General features: G+C 42.2%; 1 protein-coding gene across 5 annotated transcripts in view; it reads right to left on the bottom strand.

The window, feature by feature from the left end:
* SLC26A5 (solute carrier family 26 member 5) overlaps window positions 1-21,757 on the bottom strand; it is a 53,550-nt gene that overhangs the window by 4,838 nt on the left and 26,955 nt on the right. For 3 of the 5 annotated variants that reach the window (XM_045041136.1, XM_045041138.1, NM_001137656.1), the window contains 15 exons: window positions 18,831-18,941; window positions 17,582-17,748; window positions 16,865-17,029; window positions 14,778-14,930; window positions 13,372-13,454; window positions 8,825-8,972; window positions 7,682-7,795; window positions 6,326-6,403; window positions 5,543-5,638; window positions 5,228-5,334; window positions 4,074-4,143; window positions 3,465-3,557; window positions 2,673-2,780; window positions 1,814-2,014; window positions 1,149-1,203 (listed from right to left, as the gene is read on the bottom strand). In XM_045041136.1, coding sequence (XP_044897071.1) covers window positions 1,149-1,203; window positions 1,814-2,014; window positions 2,673-2,780; window positions 3,465-3,557; window positions 4,074-4,143; window positions 5,228-5,334; window positions 5,543-5,638; window positions 6,326-6,403; window positions 7,682-7,795; window positions 8,825-8,972; window positions 13,372-13,454; window positions 14,778-14,930; window positions 16,865-17,029; window positions 17,582-17,748; window positions 18,831-18,941 — 1,749 coding nt within the window. Of the gene's footprint in view, window positions 1-1,148; window positions 1,204-1,813; window positions 2,015-2,672; window positions 2,781-3,464; window positions 3,558-4,073; window positions 4,144-5,227; window positions 5,335-5,542; window positions 5,639-5,746; window positions 5,856-6,325; window positions 6,404-7,681; window positions 7,796-8,824; window positions 8,973-13,371; window positions 13,455-14,777; window positions 14,931-16,864; window positions 17,030-17,581; window positions 17,749-18,830; window positions 18,942-21,757 lie in introns of those variants that run through there. The other 2 variants (XM_045041142.1, XR_006587625.1) reach the window with 2 other exon arrangements.

The raw sequence follows: 21,757 nt of genomic DNA, 5'->3' as shown, positions 1-21,757 counted from the left end.
ATTTCTTTATGCAGATATAAGTAAATACAAATATATATATATTCTTATTTTCCCCTTTTTCTTACCCCAAAGTATCTTTTTAACATTATAGATAGATTATTCTGGATATTTTTTACTTTTTTTTTTTTTTTTTTTTTTTTACCACTACATGATACTCTATCATGTGGATATACCCTAGTTTATTGAACTGGTCCTTTTCTTTGATGCTTAAGGTTTTTCCAGTCCTTTATTCTATAGACAGTAACCAGTTTCTACAACTGCTTACAGTTGATCAACCACGTACATGTGTCATTTTGAATACATGCAGCACATTGCTGGATGTGCTGGGTTAAAGGTTAAGTGCATTTGTAGTTGGGAAAGATCATGCCGCCCTGCCCTCCACAGAGGCTGTTCCATTTTGCACTCCCGGCAGTAGTGTCTATGAGCACTTGTTGTCCCACAGGGTGCCTACAGAGCATGTTTGCAGACATTTTTCCTTTATGCCCATCTGGCAGGTGAAAAGCGATGTCTACGTAGATTTCATTTTCAAGCACTTTTGGGTTTCAACCAAAATTTAATATAAAGCAAAAATAGCAGGCATTGTATGGAAAAACCTAAATGATTTTATAGAACTATGTTTAAGGCAGCCTTTAAATAATCATTAAATGTACCAGCCCAGAACAGTGGTTTATAAGCTCCTTCCTTCCACATCCAGGTCAGGAGGCCTGCCACAATGGCCCAGTGAAAGGGGTGCCCGGAAGTGGCTAATGTCAAAGCTAGCTTTAGAGTGATTTTCAGAATAATTTTCATTTTTGCCAAAAACAAAAATTAAGGGAAAATCTTCCCCAACTTTTTTTTTTATTGTTTATTTTTGAGAGACAGAGAGCAAGCAAGGGAGGCAGAGAGAGAGAGAGAGAGAGAGAGAGAGAGAGAGAGAGAAAGGGAGACACAGAATCTGAAGCAGGCTCCAGGCTCTGAACTATCAGCACAGAGCCCGACACGGGGCTTGAACTCACAAGCTGTGAGATCATGACCTGAGCCGAAGTCGGTCGCTTAACCAACTGAGCCACCCAGGCGCCCCAATCTTTCCAAACTTTTAAAATGCTATTAAAAAAAGAGAAACAAAACTAAAGTGTTAAAGCTTCTCCCCATTCTAGAAATGTACTCACCGCTGCATCCTGCTAAATACACATAAATACCGACATCTCCATATTCTTTTACAATCTGTAATAATGTTGAAATAAAGTTTAGTTTCTCTTGACTCCGTGCCAGATGCAAGTCTCTTTCTACCAATATGTATCTCCTGATACAAGATACTAGTTCATTCGCTTGAGCTACTGGGCCTCAGTAATTATGCATTTTAAAAAAATTATGCATTTTTGAGCTAATCATTTAAAACTAATTTTGTATATAATTTTTACATGGACAGTGATCATGAGGGCTCTCAAGGAACTCTTGTTAAATTTTACGTAGGTGGAATAAAGGTACTGATTTTTAGAAGAATCCTCTGTAGAGCCGTATCCTGAAATATTCACCAAGAGGTGACTGATGACTGGGATGTGCTTTAAAGTAAAAGCAGTGGAAAGCGGGTGTGGGCTGAATGAAACACGACTGACCATTAACTGATGAACTGTCGAAGCTGAGTGATAGTTACATGGGGCTTCGTTACACTATGCTCCTTACTTTTGTATAGTTCTGAAATTTTCCACCATCACAAGTGGAAAAAAGCAACAACAAAGAAGAATTTTAAGAGTTGAAAAGGGACCCTAGTTCAACTCTCATTTTACTGATGGCAACAGAGATACGAAAACCACTCATTTAAGAAGATGCTTACCCCGGCCAGAGTTTTTACACCAACAGAGTCAATAAAATTGACTTGTGTAAAATCCAGAATGATGGTGTGGATGTTATCCCCTGGGGGCATAAATCTTTGCATTTCTTCAGGAAATGTGCTCTTGATGACTATTGGGGGGTATTTTACTTCGTCATCCTCTTCTTCAGGCTTCGTGGCATCTTCTCCATCGACTTCTGCATCCTGTGAACAGTTACACCAAACCAGAAGCTATGAACAGCTCACATTCATTTATAGGGGAAAATGAGTCCCTATATTGTCAAGCTACTGACTCTACCAAACCTTGTCTAAAATGACTGCCACATCCCAGCCTTGCAATGTGACAGAAAAAGGATGTGTACATAACATTCAGTGTTAGTTCAGTTTCTTTTCGTCTCTTCCTCCTCTTGTTTCTGTCCAATGAAATCCACTCTCCTTTGTCATCATAGCCATTTTCTCCCCACTTCTAAAATAGTTCCATGAACTTCAGCATGACCATGAGTTACCATAAGGCTTGAACAGCAAAATCCAGCCTTTGAGGTGTGTGGGTTTTGTTTGTTTGTTTGTTTTTTTACTGTCAGCTGAATAAATCTATATGAAGCACCCATGGTAAAAATTTATTAAGATACTGTATGATCTTAATTTAAACAAATGTTTTCCAGGGCTCATATCCCTACTTTTTTCAGAAGTGTTCACATGGCTGACTTTATTACGTATCTTTAATAATATAGAGGATACTTAGATTGTTTCTAGGCTTTCCTATTTTAGGGGCTTCCTGCTGTGTTAAGGCTTCCATCGTGAATAAAGGTGGGGGGTGGTGCAGATTAAGAGGAGGGAGAATTACAATGAAGAGACCACTCACCACTTTGACAGCAGTTGCATTGGCCATATTTGCATTTCCAACTTCCTTAGCATACTTCTTCATGGCCTTTCTTCTTGCTCCCATTATGAGTGCTGGGTTCACGCCAGTCTTTACAGAAGAACAATATATGCGAAATCATGTCTTGGCTCCCAGGAACCCACCAAATGCAATTAATCTTCAGATCTCCCCATGTGACTGTTTTCTATGCCAAGTAATCCCCCCACCTCTACCTTTCCCTCAGACATTGTGAACTGAGTCACTCTCATTAAAGGAGCATGAGTAACTTTCCTTATTCCTGTGTATATTTAGCAGGATGCAGCAGTGAGTACGCCAAAGTATTGAAGAGAATGTTTAAAGTAACATTTTCTAAACTTACTCTCAGATTCTTATATTTAAGAGGCTATGTGGGTTGACAGGGAGATATTCTGTATATTGGGCAGTGTGGAGTCAAGTTCTAACCATGACCAGAGGAACCCACATGATCTGAAGAGTAGGAAACCTAAAATTATTTTTTTACTCTTTTTCTTAAATTTTTTTGAGAAGGTAGTATATGTATATGATAAACAAGAATGACTGGTGGTGTTGGGTACACAACAGTGTGAATGTACTCAATTCCATGTGCTGAATGGTAAATTTACCAAAAATGGTAAATTTTCTGGGTATTCTACCACAATAAAGAGAGAAAGGGAGAGAATGATATAGTATAAAAGGCATATGAAGACATTTGAGTGTCCCTCACACCCCTGTCAATCCACAGGTCCCCTCAAAAATAATCCATTTCTCATGACTCACCTTTCTTTTTAAAGCATTGCTATATAAGTCGCTATTTGCATAATAAATTGGGGCATTGATTTGGAAAATTTTTATTCCAGGAATTTCTTTCACCTGAGAAAGAAAATGTGAGCAAATTTAACACGTGGGAATATTTCAGAGTCAAACTGCACCTACTCCCTCCTCCAACCTGAAAATCAACACAAAAGTCACAAAAGGCCCTCTTACGGTATTCAGATAAAATTCTGTCACTACCCCACATAGAGGAAGGAGTTCTGAGAAGAAAGCCTTGAAAATACACACTGTCATATTTCTTTGATAACATTAAACATATTTATTTTGAGAGAGAGAGGGAGGGAGAGAGAGAATCGCCAGTAGGCTCTGTGCTGTCAGTGCAGAACCTGATGGGGGCTCGGTCCCATGAACTGTGAGATCATCACCTGAGCCAAAACCAAGAGTCGGATGCCAAAGCGACTGAGTCAAACAGGTGCCCTGAAGTGCAAGCTTTTCGCTCTGACCACTACACTTCCTTCTTTTCCAGCCCTCAACTTTTCGCCCTACATAAAAATAATAGTCAGCTGATCACATGACATACTTACAACCATTTAAAATGACAGAAAAATGTCCTACCTCCTCATATGCATCTATATCAATATACACGTCAGTGTCAGGAAGCTGTCCAAGCACTTTGTAGCTGGGACTGAAGAGAGAGAAAGTGTATTAAAATACCAGTGTGTTGAGGCCCCCGTATGTGGTTCAACCATGAGGTTTGGCATGTTTACATGTCATGTAGGGACTTGCTAGTGAACTCGGGGGCACTTGATCCTTGTATGGTACCTTTGCAGAGGGTTCATACATATCACAATCCCAGTGCCATCCAGGCCCTCACACCCTGCCCTGAACGTACACGACACACGCATACACAGCACATAGACCTCACACTACACAGACCGTACACATACACCCCTCCCCCGCCACACACACCCCACCATCGGGTTAGGACAAAAGACTCGGGCATTTAAAGATGGGGGCAAAAGTGAACTGTGCAAAGTTCAAGCTATGCCAGGGGATGTGCAACTCAAATTCTCATCCACCGAGTAGACACAACCATCTTCCTACTCTTATTCTTAAGTAGGGGAGGAGTTTTTCTTTTTGTCTCCCGTAAGAGGCTCTGACCCATGGGGGTGGTAGTCAGCTGAAGGTGTGGGGAGAAAATGAAAAATTTCAAATTAGCCTAGAACTTTTCTTCAGTTTGGTTTGAATAGATTTTAAACATTATTTTTGGAGAGTCCTCCTCTTTTTATAGGACAAGGTGGCTCAAATTGGGTACTGTAATGATGACAGATACTATTTGAGTACCTCATATTACCTTATTATATCCAATGTACGAGGCTTATTTCCACTGTCATGTGGATGAGAAATTGAGGCCTAGTGGAGTGAGTTGTTCAATGTCAGAGGGATTGGCAAAGCCAGAATATGGCTCAAGGTCTTTGATTTGACACTCCATGGTCTTGCTACAATACTCTGGTGTTCTTAGCAGGTATGCACAAATACTGTGTGAGTCAGAATATATAATACAAATGTTAGCTGTTTTTCTGGGTGGATTCCCTCAACAAGCTTGCAGAGAATACACCCTATACACCTGATACTGGACTCCGGGAACATCACCTCCACAATCAAGATACTTACAGTCTAATGGTGTCTGTCGACAAACAGGATATATTTAAAGTCAACACCACAATTTCAGGCAGGACAACCACATCCATCCCAATTTGTACACTCACCTCTGGGTTCTGTAAATCACAGTCAGCAGAGCGATGATCACAGCTGTGATCAAACCATAGTCCAATCCCAGGAACAAGGAGGAAACAAAAGTGGTCAGCCAAATGGTCTAAACAAAAGACAGAAAGATTTATGTAGAATCATGGTAAAAATTTCCTAAGTGTCTCTCTCTCCCCTCACACATACACATAGTACCTAACCTTGCCTAACTTGATACTACATACAATAACTTCACTAACGTAGCTTTCTCACATTTTTATCAGCATCATCCACATGTTGTATGACATATTAACCTAACAATCACCTGTGTTACTTACCAGTTCTATTTTGCTCGTTCTCCAGAAAAAGGGGAGATCTGAGAATTGCATGAACATTCCTTTCAGGTTGACAATCACAATGGCCGACAGCACAGCCTGAAACAGAGCACATGATGCGTGCCTCTCTTCTTGTGTCCACAGAGCCCCCTTTGCTGGCTCCTCACTGTCCTCCTGCTGCCCTCCCCACATCCTCTCCCCACTCACTTCCCACGCAGCAGTGATGGTACGTTTGGAGCCATGAACACCTGGATTTTCAGGACTTGGTTAGCTAAAATGGGCCTTGGAAAACCAGGCATATATCCTAGTAGCAAACCTGCATGGTGGTCAAGAGGTTCAGAATTAAACTTGGTACTCAAGGAATTAGTTCACTCCTGGTCTTCCTAGGTTACGATTTTCTCCACTCTGTATCATTCCTGATCTCTACTAGATTAAATAGATCAGCAAACAAATGTCTTAGGAGTGAAGGCCATCTCAGATTTTTAATGGAAGTATAAGGTCACAGAAGATCAAAGAGAGAAGGGACCTTGGAGATCAATCAGTCCAAACCCCCACTTTGCAGATAAGGAAACGGACACCCAGAGATGTTGAGATGGCTTTCCCAAGATCCCAGATTGTGGGGCAGAACTGTAGACTGTGGAGCAGGATCCTGGCCCCAGCCTTGGCCTTTCTCACACCACCCTGCTAGGGTTACAGTAAAAACCCACGAGACAGTCACAGAAATGCAAACAAAATAGAAAAATCCCTACACATGGAAAAAGATCACCCCACATCTAAGCTACACACCTGGGGCAATGATTCGAAGAGGAACCCGGTGGCTAATATGACCAGCAGAATCATTAGTGAGGCCAAACAACCTGCAAGCTGAACGAGAGAAGACACACAGAAGGGGCTTTTAGGAGACATGAGTAAGAGGTGGGGCAGAGGTGATCTTAGTGTTTTGATAATCACTGCAGGAAGATCAAGAAAATATGCGTTCAAACAAGTCATCAAAACCATTACATACACCAATATTCCTTTCCATTCCCTTTCTGAAGTTCGGTTTCTCTTATAGCTTTTATTTTTTATTTACTTTTTTTTTTTTTTTAAGAGAGAGAGCATGAGCAGGAAAGAGGGGCAGAGGGAGGGAGGGAGGGAGGGAGGGAGGGAGGGAGAGAGAATCCCAAGCTCCACACTCAGTGGATCCCATGACCGTGAAATCATGACCTGAGCCGAAATAAAGAGTCAAAACACTCAACCAACTGAGCCACCCAGGTGCCCCTCTCTTAGAGCTTCTATACAGAGGCTGAAATAATTAAATACCCTGGTAAAAATGCCCTTGCCAGGGGCGAGGGAAAGGAGATAATGGTGCTGACTCGAGACCCACAACAGTCAAATGAGACTCTCCTGCCCAATGTAGTAGCCACCAACCACATGCAGCTATTACGTTTTTAAAATAAAAATGAGGTACAATTAAAAAATTCAGGTCTTGGTTGCATTTCTCACATATCAAGTGCTCAAGGGCCATGGGTGGTTCGTGGCTGTCATATTGGATGGTGCAAAACAGTGGACACTTCTGTCACTACAGAAGGTTCTATTGGACGGTGCTGGCATCCTGACCATACCCAGTCCCAGGCTTTCATGACAACATCCTATGTGTGAACTTTGAGGTTTACTAGTAGCAGCTAGTGCTGTTGTAGAATTTTCAATTTAACTGGAGAATATACCTCTTTCCTACAGATTCAGTTCCTGGGATTTGCTTCAATCATTCATGCCTTTCTCTGATTCACTACACAGCTCACTGGAGCATCAATCTTCAGACAGAGATGCTTTGCTGGGGTTCAGAATAGGATCAAGGGATTAAAGTTTATCATCCCAGGGGCGCCTAGGTGGCTTAGTGGGTTAAGTGTCCAACTCTGGATTTTGGCTAAGGTCATGATCTCATGGTTCCTGGGATTGGGCCCCGTGGTGGGCTGCATGCTGGCAGTGTGGAGTCTGCTTGGAATTCTCTCTCTCTCTCTCTCTCTCTCTCTCTCTCTCTCTCCCTCCCTCCCTCCCCCCTTGCCCAGCTCTCTCACTGTCTTTCAAAGTAAATAAACCTAAAAAAATTTTAAAGTTTACCACCCCAAATCACCAGTCCTCAGAGGCCTGTTGCATACACACCTGTGTCTTCCCTCCAGTCCCCTCTTGAACAAGGCTTCGAGATAAGGAGCATGAAATTGAGAAAGTCTGGAAGAGTGAGCCAATGGAATTGCACAGTCCCAGGGCAATGAGCTCCTTTTCCAGGGGGAAACAAAGCACACACAAGGTCAGTCATTCTTCAGGAAAAAAGGCATGATGGCCCATTTAATACACATTTTCAACAGTAGGAGCTGTCTCCTCATTCTTTTTCTAGATACAAGAGTTTGTTGGGCATGAGTTTAAAATAGGGATTATTGAATAAGTTAAGGTGGGAGAAAAACAGAGTTCTTGTTCTGTCAGAGATAAAAGCTGCAGTCACTACCTAGTCCCCTCTTTGCTAAACACACTCTCCTACACTAAAAATGGTTTGTTTTTTTTTTAAGAAAACTGCAGCAAGGGACAAAATATTTTTGTTACGAGTAATTTACTGGTGTATAGAACCATTGGCATCTTTTAAATGCTCGATCTCTTGCTCTTTGACACATGCCACAGTGTCCTCCTAGGACCAGTGAGTGAGTCCTGCTCTCAGGGATACGTCCTGTCTTCCTAGTTGGATCACTGTGTCTTGTGTGAACGCGGAGCATATGATCTTCTCTTAGAAATGTATGGTGTGTTAAAATAGTCATTGTCATGCCAAAATTATGGCTTATGGTATTCAGATTAAATACCTTATCTGTAGATAGTGAGTCAGTAGATAGTTATAAAAGGAGGTGGCAAAGAATATAATGTGGAGTTTGAGTGATGAATCATATGTTCCAAGTTTAATGAACAAAGAGAAGCCTTCCTGTAGAGTAGAATGGTTCTAGAACAACATTTGCTTCTCAGGCTGTGAGCTTTAAAAACAGGGCCAACGTCTGTCAGAGTGTGGCAAACTGAGAGCCTCCGATCAGAGATTTCATCTTCCTAACAAGACCCCTAGCTGTAACATGAGGTAGGACTCTGTACCTCAGTGTTCTAATGATCTAATGCACATAAATAATGAAAAAAAATGTAGTGTTGAATAAATACATCATCAAACTAGAAGTTTTTCCATCAAGATAGAGAAATCCAATTCATTTGCCTTATGTAGCATAGCAGGATGATTATACCACAATGAAGTATCTGCAGGGAATTAATGATCTTTACCTGATTGCCATCCACCTGGTAGCCATGTTTATTTGCCAAGGTCTTGGCCATTGAGATGGTCACTGAAAATCCAACAATGGCTATGGCGATGGCATCCACGTACACGAGGTGGAAGAGGCTGGTGTCCGGGTTGGCTGGAGGTAGTAGCCTGAAAGGTCAAGCTGACTTTAACCTGAGGGTTGTGACCACTGGGAAAAAAACATGCAACTAGAGGGGAGCATTTCAAAAGGGCATCATCTGCAAATGAGGCGATCAATGCTTGGATATTTGTTTGCTCTGCTTTGGCAAAAAGGAGTGCCCTCTTTGACACACACAGGTTCTTTCTAGGCCCCAACCCTAGAGTACCAGCTTTCTACCTGAATGGGTTATCAGGAGACATCAGATGCCGTTTTATTTAGAAAAGGAGTAACCTCATACCTCATGACACCCTGTATGGCAGGTGTAAGTAAGACATGGAACAGGAAGAGAGGGTCAGCGAAGTGCTCAGATGGCACAAGACATTTGAACCCAAGTCTGAGCTCAGGGAGGGTGCTCAACAAGGGCCATGTGAGAGGAGAACGACTATCCAGACTGTTCCCCCTTGTTATTTCAAGTAAGGACTCTGCTTTCTAGGCCCCCTTCAGGTGAGTCTCTAACATGAAAAAAGAGCAACAGAAGATTATACTCCTTGGGACTCACCTGGGAGTCCTGGGTAATTGGAGGGGCCAGTGGAGAACCCAGTTTTTGTGGTCCATTCTTACAGTTTGGAACCCTTGTCGTAAAGGAACAGAATAGGGATTCCCCAGAATGGAATGGGGGGAGGGGCGACAGAGGTTTTCAGAGGCACCTGATCCAATTCAAGGCATTGGTCTAAATAACAATTAATTCATGTACTATATTATTATTATTATTATTATTATTTTTTTACAATAGCCATGATTTTTTTAGGTGCTGCCTCTCTGCCAAGTTCTGTGCTTATTTATCTCTGCTAGCCCTGTGAGCTAGGCACCACTATATTCCCCATTTACAGATGAAGAAAATGAGGCATAGTGAAACTAAGCAACTTGTCCAAGGTCAAATGGCTCATCCACCAAGTACCACAAAAACCATGGGAACCTGCCTCCCTGCAACTATTTCTCTTATTGTGTCATATCCTAGTGATGAAGGGGGTGGTGTCTCAGGTTCTGGGAGGGAAAGGAAGGGAGAGAAGGAAAAAAAAAACGAATGTATACTAAGCCTACGTTACGTGCCATATACTTGACCTATGTTATCTGTCCTTACAACAATCCTGTTAGATAGATGCCATTATTATCCTAATTTATAGGTGAAAAGAAATGGATCCTTGCAGATGTTAAATAATTTGCCCAAGATGGAGTAGGGAGTCAAACCCAGGAGCTCTGACTATAAAACTTACTGTCTTTCCCTTACACTTTGCTATAGAAGCATTAGCCAAGAGGGAAGACCTTGTAGCAGATTTGGGATTGCAGAATAAGAATATGAGAAAAGAACATATTCTGGAATGAGTTAAGGAAAGTAAACCAAGGAACAGGATACATTGCCATGGCTGGGATCTTTAAGAGTCAACTGTCGGGGTGCCTGGGTGGTTCAGTCGGTTAAGCGTCCAACTTCAGCTCAGGTCATGATCTCATGGTTTGTGAATTCGAGTCCCACGTCGGGCTCTCTGTTGTCAGCATGGAGCCTGCTTTGGATCCTTTGTCCCCTTCTCTTTCTGCCCCTCCCCTGCTCATTCTCTCTCTCAAAAATAAACATTAAAAAAGCAAAAAGAGTCAACTGTCACTTACTGGACACTGTACTGTGTGTGTATAGATAAATGTGGTAGTTTGCTTTCAAATATGGCCACCAACCATTCCTCCCATACTTGTGGGAGCTGCTCCCCCCATGTAGAGGAGGAATCTGTTTCTCTTCTGGTCAATCTGGGCTGGATTTGTGATTGGTTTCGACCAACTGGATGTGGTTCCAGTGACGCTATATGAGTGCGTTTAGCAGCTCGGCACCTCCTGCTTTTCTGTCTTGTTTCCCTGAGCCACCATGTGAAAGACTCTGGCTACCCTGCCGGAGTCACCACGTGGGGAGAAGATGGCAGCCAGCTGTCCGCCACTGCAGCCCTCCACCTGAGGTATCAGAACGTGAGTGAAGCCCTCGTGGAGCCTCTGGCACCAGGCACACCTTCAGACATCTGCAGCTGCATGACAGGCCCCGAGCAGAGCCACCCAGCTGCCCTACCTAGGTTGTGAATTGTGAGCAAATAACCGGATGTTGTTTTAAGACTTCGTTTCGGAGCTATTATCCAGCAGTAAGACTCACAGATAACTGAAACAGTACTAGGATATGTAGATACATAGTTAGAGAAGCATTCTTTGTTTTCTGCTTGGTTTTGGGCGAAGTTCCAGAAAGGGTGGCCAAGTTTTAGAAAAGGTAAAACCTGTTCTTCCTTTAAAATATGGCTCTCACACATGGAGGAAAAGCAACACATTTGGGTACAATGCAATAGGGAAAGGAATGTCTTGGGTAGAATTCACATGTAATCAAATTATTTGATTAGTTACTAAATAGAATTATGTATTGGATCTAGTCGAAGACTAATGTTTATCACATGACTAATTATGTTAGAGACCCAGGTGTGAGGTAACAGAAACGGCCAACAACTGAGTACTAGATGACAGCATTCTGGGTCCAGGCTAGGACTCACCAGTGTCTCTCAAATGTTGCCTTCTCTGATAGCCTACCTCACACAGTCACCTGAGCCCCTCCCATCCCTTACCTGGCCTCTCTTGTCTTCACAGCACTTCTCACTGTTTATTCTCTGTATCCCCTTCCCCTGTTCCCCTGGATAATATAAGCTCCATGAGGGCAGACACTTTTTTGCTTGTGTGGCTACTTTTGTTTTTAATGGGCATGTCCCTGGCACATACTAGGCACTCAATAAACAGATGCTAAATCAGTGAACTTTCTTACCTTATAAAATGGGGAGGGGACATATGTCAATAGTGTTATTGTGGGCACCAGCGGAGGTGGTGGGTATGAAAGTATTTTATAAGTTATAAGTCCAAATGGAAAACCAAGTGTTACTACTGGGTTATACCTTTACAGGGAATCGTAAGTGACATGTTCATGACCGCAATCCATTGTTCTGAAGTGCACTGCGTGCTACCTCCTTCAACACTTGCTTCTGGGTGCTGGGGGTGAACTCTGGCTTGAAGAGCAGCCTCTACCCCTGTGCCTCCCAGGAGATTCTTAGATGGTACCAGAGGCAAGACCAGGTTCATCAATGCCCAGCACCTGGGCATCTGACTCTGCTCATCTGGAAACGAGGTGGCAAGGGAAAGAGACAGTACAAGAGACAGACAGAGACACACAGAGAGATGCAGAGATAGCCAGAACATGTCAGAGAGGAACCGAGTGAGGTGAGGAGAAGCTCATAGTTACTCTAGTGTCTTCAAATATAAAGAGAATAGTAAAAAATTTTTGAGTGTTTATTTATTTATTTAGAGGGACAGAGAGAGAGAACAAGCGAGCAGCAGAGGAATAGAGAGAGGGAGACAGAATCCCAAGCAGGATTAGCACAGTCAGCACAGAGCCCGATATGGGACTTGATCTCACGAACCGCGAGATCATGACCTGAGCCGAAGCAAAGAATCGGACGCTCAACCTACTGAGCCACCCAGGCGCCCCAAGAATAGTACACATTTTTAAATATACAGTTAGACAAAAGAATATTAATGACAAAGCATATATCATTTGAAACTAGAAAATTTGTTGAAATAAAGAGCCATAGAACTTCCAGTTAACATGTCTTAAATACTTTCCAGGTGCGCTCCAGGTGTTTTATGTGCACTAGCTCCTGTAGCTTCACAGTTACCCTCAAGACAGGCATTGATTGCTGTGCTAACCTGGAGGAGACCAGGGCTATGAGAGGAGATGCAACTTGCCCAAGGTCACACAGCTAGTAAGTGTCAGGCTAGATTTAGGTCTTTTTGCTCTTAGTTCCTATGCCACCTAAGGAGAGATTTTAAAAACCAGGAAGTGCTAAACAATAGGAAACAAAAGAAAACACTGCATCCCATTGTCGTGGGATTGTAAAATGGTGTAGCCACTATGGAAAATAGCACAGAAGTTCCTCAAAAAGTTAAAAACAGAACTATCATATGATCCAGCAATCCCATCTCTGGGTATTTATACAAAAGAACTGCAAGCAGGGTCTTGAAGACATATTTGCACACCCATGTCCATTGTTGGATGAATGAATAAACAAAATGTGATATAGATAGAGATATCTGTTTCACAACAATGTGAATATACTTAACGTACTAAACTATATACTTCAAAATGACAAAAATGATAAATTTTCTGGTGTGTGTGTGTGTGTTTACCATGATTAAAAAAAAAACCCACATACACACTACAAAGGAAAACACTCCAAAATTTCAGATATTTGGTATGTAGAAAAAAAGAGATATTTTTGATTGTAAGAATGCTATAGCAAGAGTTAGAAACAACAGATCTGTTGATAACTCAAGCCACACTGTTACTTAAAACTGTTCTCCTACCCCAGAGGAAGTGTCCCGACGACATCCACATTGTACGATTCTTGCAAGTTAAACCCAGCTGAAATGCCAGTTCCCATCACCACCTAAAACAGACATAAATCCAAAGGTGCCTTTTATAGATGAAAATTCAACCACTGCCAAAGTGAGTTTCAGTTTGTTAGCCAAGCCAAAATCTATTCCCCCTTTCAGCTTTCAGTTTAAAAAGAATTATAGTTAGCTTCCAGCATTTCTAACTTCTCCTAATGGCTCTTCTCCACAAAATTAAAATGGACTCTACAGTTTCTTTGTGGTCTGGAGTTCTTTTCTATTTTGCTTCGGCTAGTTGACTGCGAACAGAAAGAGCCATAAAACGTTTCAGGAGCTGGCTTTGCCTTTTGTAGTTGAAAGGAGTTTCTGGCTAACGTGGCATGAACTAGGGATGCTGAAAAGTGTATGTGAGGGTAGTATACTGACAGGGTGTCATTACAAAACGGATGTTTGGATCCACAATCCTTCTGCTGACCCTGTTTCCACATCGGCAGCACCGACTGTGGTTAGAGGTGTCCACCAGCCCCCCGCAGTGGTCTTCTCCCATCTCAGTTACAGCCAGGGTCACAGTGCCTCTGTGCATGAGCTCTTCCTGGATGGTCAGGACATAGATTTAATCGGTGTGTAAAATACAACCCTTACTGAAGTGCAACAGAAAAATAAAAGAAGGACAGAAAGCAATTTTCTTCATCTTGAAGAACTGTTGCTATAGAACCTTCTGGGTGGGTCATTCAGTTGAGAATTAGGGCTGGCCAGGGCGGGCAGCCATCCCTCACAGTGGTGGCTGCTGCAGGGAACCAACAGTAAGGTAACATTATTAATAAACAACTGTGGTCATTTAAGAATGTAATAGAATATATAGTATTTCAATACCTGTGCATTATTTTTACAATAGTTCCCAAGTTGTTAGATGTAAATACGTATTAAGTTGTTTGGACCTAACTACTTAATAAATGGAACTGCTCAGTATTTCTTTTGGCCTAGGAGTGCCAGGAACCAAGAAAGTATGGGAACCTTCGTCTCTTGCTCTTTTCAAAATAGAAACAGCTTAATTTTTTCAGGTGATTAAAGTTATGTGTGTTCATTATAAAATAAGCAGACAATAAAAATTTTGAGGAAGAAAAATCTCCCATCATCTCATCACTCCGAGGTCATTCATATTAAAAATTTTAGGGATGGCTTTCATCTGTATTTTAAAAATCATCCCTGTCTATACTCTAATAGATTTTCTTTGTTGTCCATATATTTGTAAAAGTTCCCCTTGACAAATTCTAACCTCTTGGCAGAACTGGGAGAAAAAAAGGTAGAATTTCCTTGCTCCTCCCCTGTCCCAATCCCTCACCCAAATGGCTAGGCACCTGTGGCCAAAGTTGACTTACCGCAAAGAACTCTAAAGGAATAGGTGCCGGTAATTTCTCCTTAAATCTCTCATTAAACTCCTTGCCACCCAACAGCAAACCAAAAACCATCAGCCCGACGCCTAGGGAACACACGTTGAGGTTTTTAACATTCTGCAACACAGCAACTGTACTCTGTAACACAGCGAACACTGGATGTTTACATCAGGCAATGGCCCCTGAATAGACAGAGACACTAGTGCATGAATTCACACCAGCCATCCCCTTATTGCGCATTTCTAGTTAAAAGTTCTCAGACTGAAATGTCTCTCTCTCACCAATTAGGAGGCATTTTTACCCAGTCGTACAGCTTTATGGTTGTAATTCTTATCCAACAATCTTATTTAGCTTTTATTTTTTAGAGAGAGAGAGAGAGAGAGCACGAGTGGGGAAGAGGAGCAGAGAAAGAGAGAATCTTAAGCAGGCTCCATGCTCAGTGCGGAGCCTGACACAGGGCTCGATCCCCTGACCTTGGGATCACAACCCAGGCCAAAATCAAGTCGGATGCTCAACTGCCTGAACCACTCAGGTGCCCTTCCAACAATCTTATAGTTGGTGTTTTTTTGATTTGGTTCTGGCTTAACGTAGTATTATCATACTTAGTAAAGTACCCCTTAAGCTGAGTCCTGAGCATTTGGAAGGGATTAGGGGTTGATATCAGCAAAATAATGCAAAGGTAAATACATAGAAAGGACTTTTGGAGGTGAAAGAGGGAGAAAGAAGTCACGTTAGCAGATGAAGAGGGATCAGGTGCACTTCGAAGGCAAGAGAGTGCTGAAGTTTGGAAGAAGCCCAGATACTTAGAAAAGTCACTTAATTTTCTCCGAGGGTTGCAGCCTCAGCACCCCAATATGCTCGGACTCTGGGAGGGTAGGTTACACTGAGTCCAGGCTCCACACCTTGCCTGTCAATGTCTAGGGCACGCTGAGTGCTTATCTGCTCTATTTCTTTTGTGATGAGGCATTGAGAGAAATCTCAGAGTAGGAAGCATGTTATCAGCTACTGTGGGAAACGAAGATTTTAGCTGTTCAGGGAATGTTCTTAAAGCTTGAATCCATTCCTAATCAATCAAGGAATCAATTTAAACGTCACTTTCTCAAAATGACATTCTTGGACTCCCTATTCAACTTTCGTAACACTTAACACAATTTGTAATTAATCACATATTGATGCAATTAATGGTTTACTATCCGTCTTCTCTTTGGACTGTGGGCTTTAAGAGGGCAAGGGCCATCTCTGTTCACCCACTGCCATGCTCAGCATGTTGACAGGCACAGAAATACCTACACAAAGGCCATTGGTCCTTCTGGGCAAGACTAGCTTTAGCAGCATCTCAGAACTTCTGATATGTAGTATCTTAACTGTCATTTGGTTTTAAATATTTCATAATTTCTTCCTTATTCAGGGAATATTTAGAAGCAGGATTGTTGGTTCCCAAATGTATGGGGGTTTTAAAGCTGTATTTAGTTATTGGTTGCTAATTATGTGGCACTGTGTGAAAAAAATAATTGAATTTTTAGAGTTTGTGATCAGTTTCAACATGATCAGTTCTCACCATTGTTCCCTATGTGCTTGCAAATAATTTATATTTTCTCTGAGTTCGGTGCAAGGGTCTACATATATTTTATTAGATTAAATGGGTAATTGTGTTAGTTAAATCTTTTATAGATTTACTTATTTTTTTTTTTTTTGCCTGCTAGAGTAAGCAGTTTCAGAGAGATGTGTTCTTGCATAATGCCTTTAAATCATGTTAGTTCCCAAAGGGAACACAATTTGGTTCTAGGAAAAAGCGGTCTCTACAGCTAATTAAGGTGAAGGGGCAGTCACCAAGTAAAGATCTAATAAAAAATTCCTTGTGAGGTATCACATATTAATAAAGTGGGACTTTAAGATTTAATTCCCCTTGTAGGGTTCTCAGAAAAGTCTTAGAATAATGAAATCTTTTCCATTTTATTTTAATTCTTGGAAAAAAGAAAAGTGAGCCTTGAAAGGAAAAGAGATACAAAAGAGAAGGGGCAAATACAGAGGGGAAAAAGAAGTAACAGTAAGTCAGGAAGTAGCTTACTTACATACACCACTGAAAAGATCCCACTGTACCGCTTTGTTTTAACTCCAAACAGGTATTTTAACATGGAGGTGAAGACGTGCACAGCAGCCGCGGTGGTAAACCCACGGACCAGGGGTTCCGTAAGATATATGGCCACAAATCCAAACCTACAGACACCTAGGCAAAACTTTTTTTTTTTTTTAATGACAAAGAAACAAATAAATCATGTGATAGATCAGGAAGTTAAAACCAACAGAAAACATACACAAGTTCTTTCTGGACCATTTTCTAACACTGCAACCTTGCATCTGTAGCAGTTAAGTGGTTCGCAAATCAGTGGTTATGTAGAAAACAAGGGAAGGTTTGCAGTGGCTTGCAGCCCCATAGAGCAGAGGGCACACTCATATTTTCCCTGCTCTTCAGAACTGGGGGCATGTTTGGTCAAGGTCACCTGCTGCTCCTTTCAAGCATATAAGAGATTACTAATTACAAATCAGTCCTGCTTTAAACTTTCCTTGCTTTTTGGAATCTTTAAAGTATGCAACTGAAGCTTGCTAGTTCCTAATATATACCACCTTAAGGAAGGCATGCAGGGGAGTGGTGTTCCTGAACGCTTGGAACCCTGATCTCAGGACCTTGGCTGGCTGACCTTGCCCGCCATGTAGACCAGCCACAAGGGCTCAAAAGGTATCTATCAAATGAACAAATGACAGCCCATTTCTCTATCAGTGAATACTACCTGGATGATTCCTGAAAGTAAGGTCACGGACATGGCGACTTTCACTCTCAAGGCATCTCTTGCTTCCGTACCATTGGTTGCATTTACCCCTCCTGGAATAACTATATCATCTGGTACTAATCGAACAGCCACACCACCAATCATCAGGCTAATAACAGCGAATGGACCTGAAAATGATGAAGCATTAGGGAAATCATGCTGAGCATATCTTACATGGCTGTGGCCAGTATGCAAGGAGACACAGGTGAGGTCACTAACTCATCACTGACATAAAACTGCCCTGCTCTCCTTAAGCCTCTGCTCCTGGTTTATGTGTAAGCTGTGTATGTACAGATCGTATTCTCTAAACATGACCACGATGATATCTTCCATCCCATGGACTCTTCTAGAACCTGGACATTTGCCCATTAAGAGGTAGGCTAATTCCTCTCTCCTTGAATCTGGATGGACTTGTGACATGCTAGTTGTGAAAAGAATACGGCCAAGTGATACTGTGTGGCTTCTGAGGCCAGGGAACATGCGGTGATGCAGTGATGCAGCTGACGGCTGTAATAGTTGCGCGTGCTGGGGCCCTGAGTGTGCGAGAGCTCAATTAGGAAACCACGTGGAGAGAAGCTTCCGCTCTGAATCTGCACCACAGACCCTGAGCCAGAACTGCCCAGATGAGCACTTCCCAAGTCTTGACCTATGGGAACCGTGCAAGATAATGAAACAAGTATTTTAAGCTGCTAAATTCGGGGTGGTGTGGGGGCTATTTTTTACCCGGCACCAGCCACTGGAAATATCGTGTATGTGTTGCTGGTGGCAGCCTCATGTAGCAACAACACTTAACAAAATCTGTATAAATCTTATCCTAAATATACTGGGAAAAATCATGTACAATCCAGAGCCTAAAATAGGATGAAAATGCAATATGTGCATAGAAATTGGGAACATGCAATGCCACTAATAAACAAAAAGAAAAATCAGATACAAGCAAATTGTATTATGAGCTAAAGATCTCACAAATTTCAACAATTTGCTCTTTTTACACAAGAAAATTGCCTTTTTCCTTTACGCCAAGATCGTAAGAAAGCTATTAGTTCTAGAAATCTGGAGGGGGGGCAGTGTATTCTTCTAAGGCAGTATGCAGTAACAAAAGTTATTATTAAGCAAAGGTTCTGGTAACAAATACACTATTTCTTTGGCACACTGCAGAGCTCGGAGATCCAAACAGAACGGTACTAAAATAGCAACGCTAAGCTCTTACCTATGGATACATGTCTGGAGGTTCCAAAAAAACAATACATGATAACAGGATAAAATGAAGAGTACAGGCCAAACACCGGAGGCACGGCAGCCAGCATTGCAAAGGCTAACCCTGTGGGATTAAAACCAAACAGAAATGGAGAGATCATTAGAAATCAGAGGGCTATAGGCACTTTTCTCTCCGTTGTGTATGATGAAGAGGTGAAAGCCATGTTAACTTAAGCAGATGTGTCTTCACCTGTCCATCATTCCATCCCAATCCTCCTCCTGGGCTGAGACAATTTTCCTCGTCATCTCTTTGGCAGGGGGTGGATCTTTTCTGTTTTGTTCTTTCCCAATCCAGATGAGGGCAGATAGTCTTACTTGACCGGTGTAGCTATAATCTGTGTTGATAGCCAAATGCTGGCTGCTTCTCTAATGGGGTGTTTTTGTGTTTTCTGGGGGGGGGGATCCCTTTTCAATAAGGAACTCCCAGCTTCCAGTTCTTACACCTTTTCCAGGTTCTCTCTGCTGCCATATGCTCCTCTGTAGGCAGTTGTCTCGGGCAGGTACCTTCCAAATGAGCCAAGCCAGGTGACCTTCCGGGGCACCCACTTATCCAATGGGAAAGCCTGACACCTGTACCCCAAGAAACTTTGGAAGTGCAGGCCATGACCACCGGTTCTCCATTCTGCCTACATGGGAGGTTTATGCCCTTTTACCTGTAGATTTTGTTTTCTTGCAATAATTAGCAACAACCCCCCAAAACTCGAGGGGACATGTGTCCGTGCTCTGAGTGGTTCTCTTGCAGTCCCTCCTTCCTCGACTTTCAGTGGAGGAGAAACAGATAGTGCTTTCACCTCTCCCTAGAAAATTCTCATTCCAAATAGATTATCATAATACCTGGTCCCCTCATATATCCTATTGAAGTGACGCACTAAAGAGACAGTTTGGTGTCATTCACTCACAGTTTGGCATAGATGGTCTGGTATTCAGAATGTGGAGACAATAAACACCCTTTGTTCTCAGCTCAGGGACCTTACCCAAACATCCTGGACAACTAGAAAATTCACTTTATGCATTGTCATGTTGTGGAGAAAAAATTTTAGCAAGAGAAGAGTTGGGGAAGCATCCCTCCTCCACATGTAACAATATGGTCATTTTAATGTTGTCTTTTTTAAAAAACCAAATTTCTATGTTCTAATTTTTATTTCAAAAGAACACATGTCCATAGTTTAAAAACCCAAGCAGTACTAAATGGCTCTGAAGAAAAGTCGAGTCTCTTCTGTCTTGCCTCCAGGTTCTGCTACCCAGAGGCACTCGCTTCCAAGTTGCTTAGCTGTTTTTCTTTTTGCCTTTCTTTTTTTTTAAACATTTATTTTTGAAAGAGAGAGACAGAGTGTGAGTGGTGGAGGGGCAGAGAGAGGCACACACAGAATCTAAAGTAGGTTCCAGGTTCTGAGCTGTCAGCATAGAGCCCAACGTGGGGCTTGAATTCACGAACCGCGAGATGATGACCTGAGCCAAAGTCGGACGCTTAACTGCGTGAGCCACCCAGGTGCCCCAAGCTGTTTTTCTACCATTTAGCTCATCTCTCTAAATCTGCAGGTCTTAACTGAGAGGATTTTTCCCCCCAAGAGACATCTGGCAATGTCAGGAGACATTTTTTTTTATTATCATGACTGACTGAGGGTGGGGGGCTGCTACCAGTATGGTGCGGGGTTGAGAAACCTTACTGTAAATCATGTGTTGGCAGTGTTGTGGTTTGTTTTAATTTTAGAAAGAGCAACAGTGAGAGAGGGAGAGGGGCAGAGGGAGAAGAAACAGAGTCCCAAGCAGGCTCCACGCTCAGCATGAAGCCGAATGTGGGGCTTGATCCCACAACTCTGGGATCATGACCTGAGCCGAAACCAAGAGTTGGACGCTCGACTGAGCCACCCAGGCACCCCATGTTATTCTTAATTTATCAGTTTCAGATGTAAACTATAGGCTTTCTGTTCTGTTTTTTCAGCCTCTTTGTTATATCACTATTATGTGACTTTTTTTCCTTTTTAAACCGTTTTGAGATCTTCTATTTATTCCAGTCTTCTGATATTTTATTATGGTGTGTCTAATTTTATTTTTTATTTATTCTGCTGGGTACTGGGTGGTTTCTCTCAGTCAGAAAACTCATGTACTTCAACTTTGAAAATACTCTTCGGGGTGTCTGGGTGGCTCAGTCGGTTGAGTGTCCGACTTCAGCTCAGGTCATGATCTCACACTCTGTGAGTTCAAGCCCCACGTCGGGCTCTGTGCTGACAGCTCAGAGCCTGGAGCCCGCTTCAGATTCTGTGTCTCCTTCTCTCTCTGCCCCTCCCCCATTCATGCTCTGTCTCTCTCTGTCTCAAAAATAAATAAAAACATTAAAAAAAATTTAAAAAAAAGAAAAAAAAAAGAAAATAATCTTCGATAGTCTCTTATGTTTAACCTCTTCTTTCTGGAACTGCCAGTAGATGATGGAATACCAGGCCTGATCCCCTGGTGTTCTTGTCTTTCTTACTGCTCACGTATTCATAGTTTACTTCTATTTCCAGGAGATTTCCTCTATCTTCCAGCTCTTGGCTATTTTATTCTAGTTATGTTGTTAATTTCTATGAGCTCTTTGTTGTTCTCTGAAGGCCCTTTCTAAAATCACATCCTGTTCTTATCTCATGGATTCGATCTGTTTTTACACCTTGCTGAGGATGTTACAGAACAAATGTTTTATTTTGCCTTCTCCACTAATTATGTACCCAATGGTCTTCTTTCTGTTTGCTTTCTTCCTTGAAGCCTCATGTGCATTGGCCAGTTCATTTACTGATGGGCTTTACTGTGCCATTGGATGAACCGTAGGCATCTTGGTTGGGGAACTCACAGTTGTCACTATCTCTGGGGGCAGCTCATTTACTTTGGGCTGCAAGATCTTGGAGC

The sequence above is a fragment of the Felis catus genome, chromosome A2, assembly GCF_018350175.1.
Source record: "Felis catus isolate Fca126 chromosome A2, F.catus_Fca126_mat1.0, whole genome shotgun sequence".
In the NCBI taxonomy this organism is placed as follows: domain Eukaryota; kingdom Metazoa; phylum Chordata; class Mammalia; order Carnivora; family Felidae; genus Felis; species Felis catus.
The sequence above is the reverse complement of the archived record's forward strand: the minus strand, read 5'-3'. Positions and strand labels throughout refer to the sequence as shown.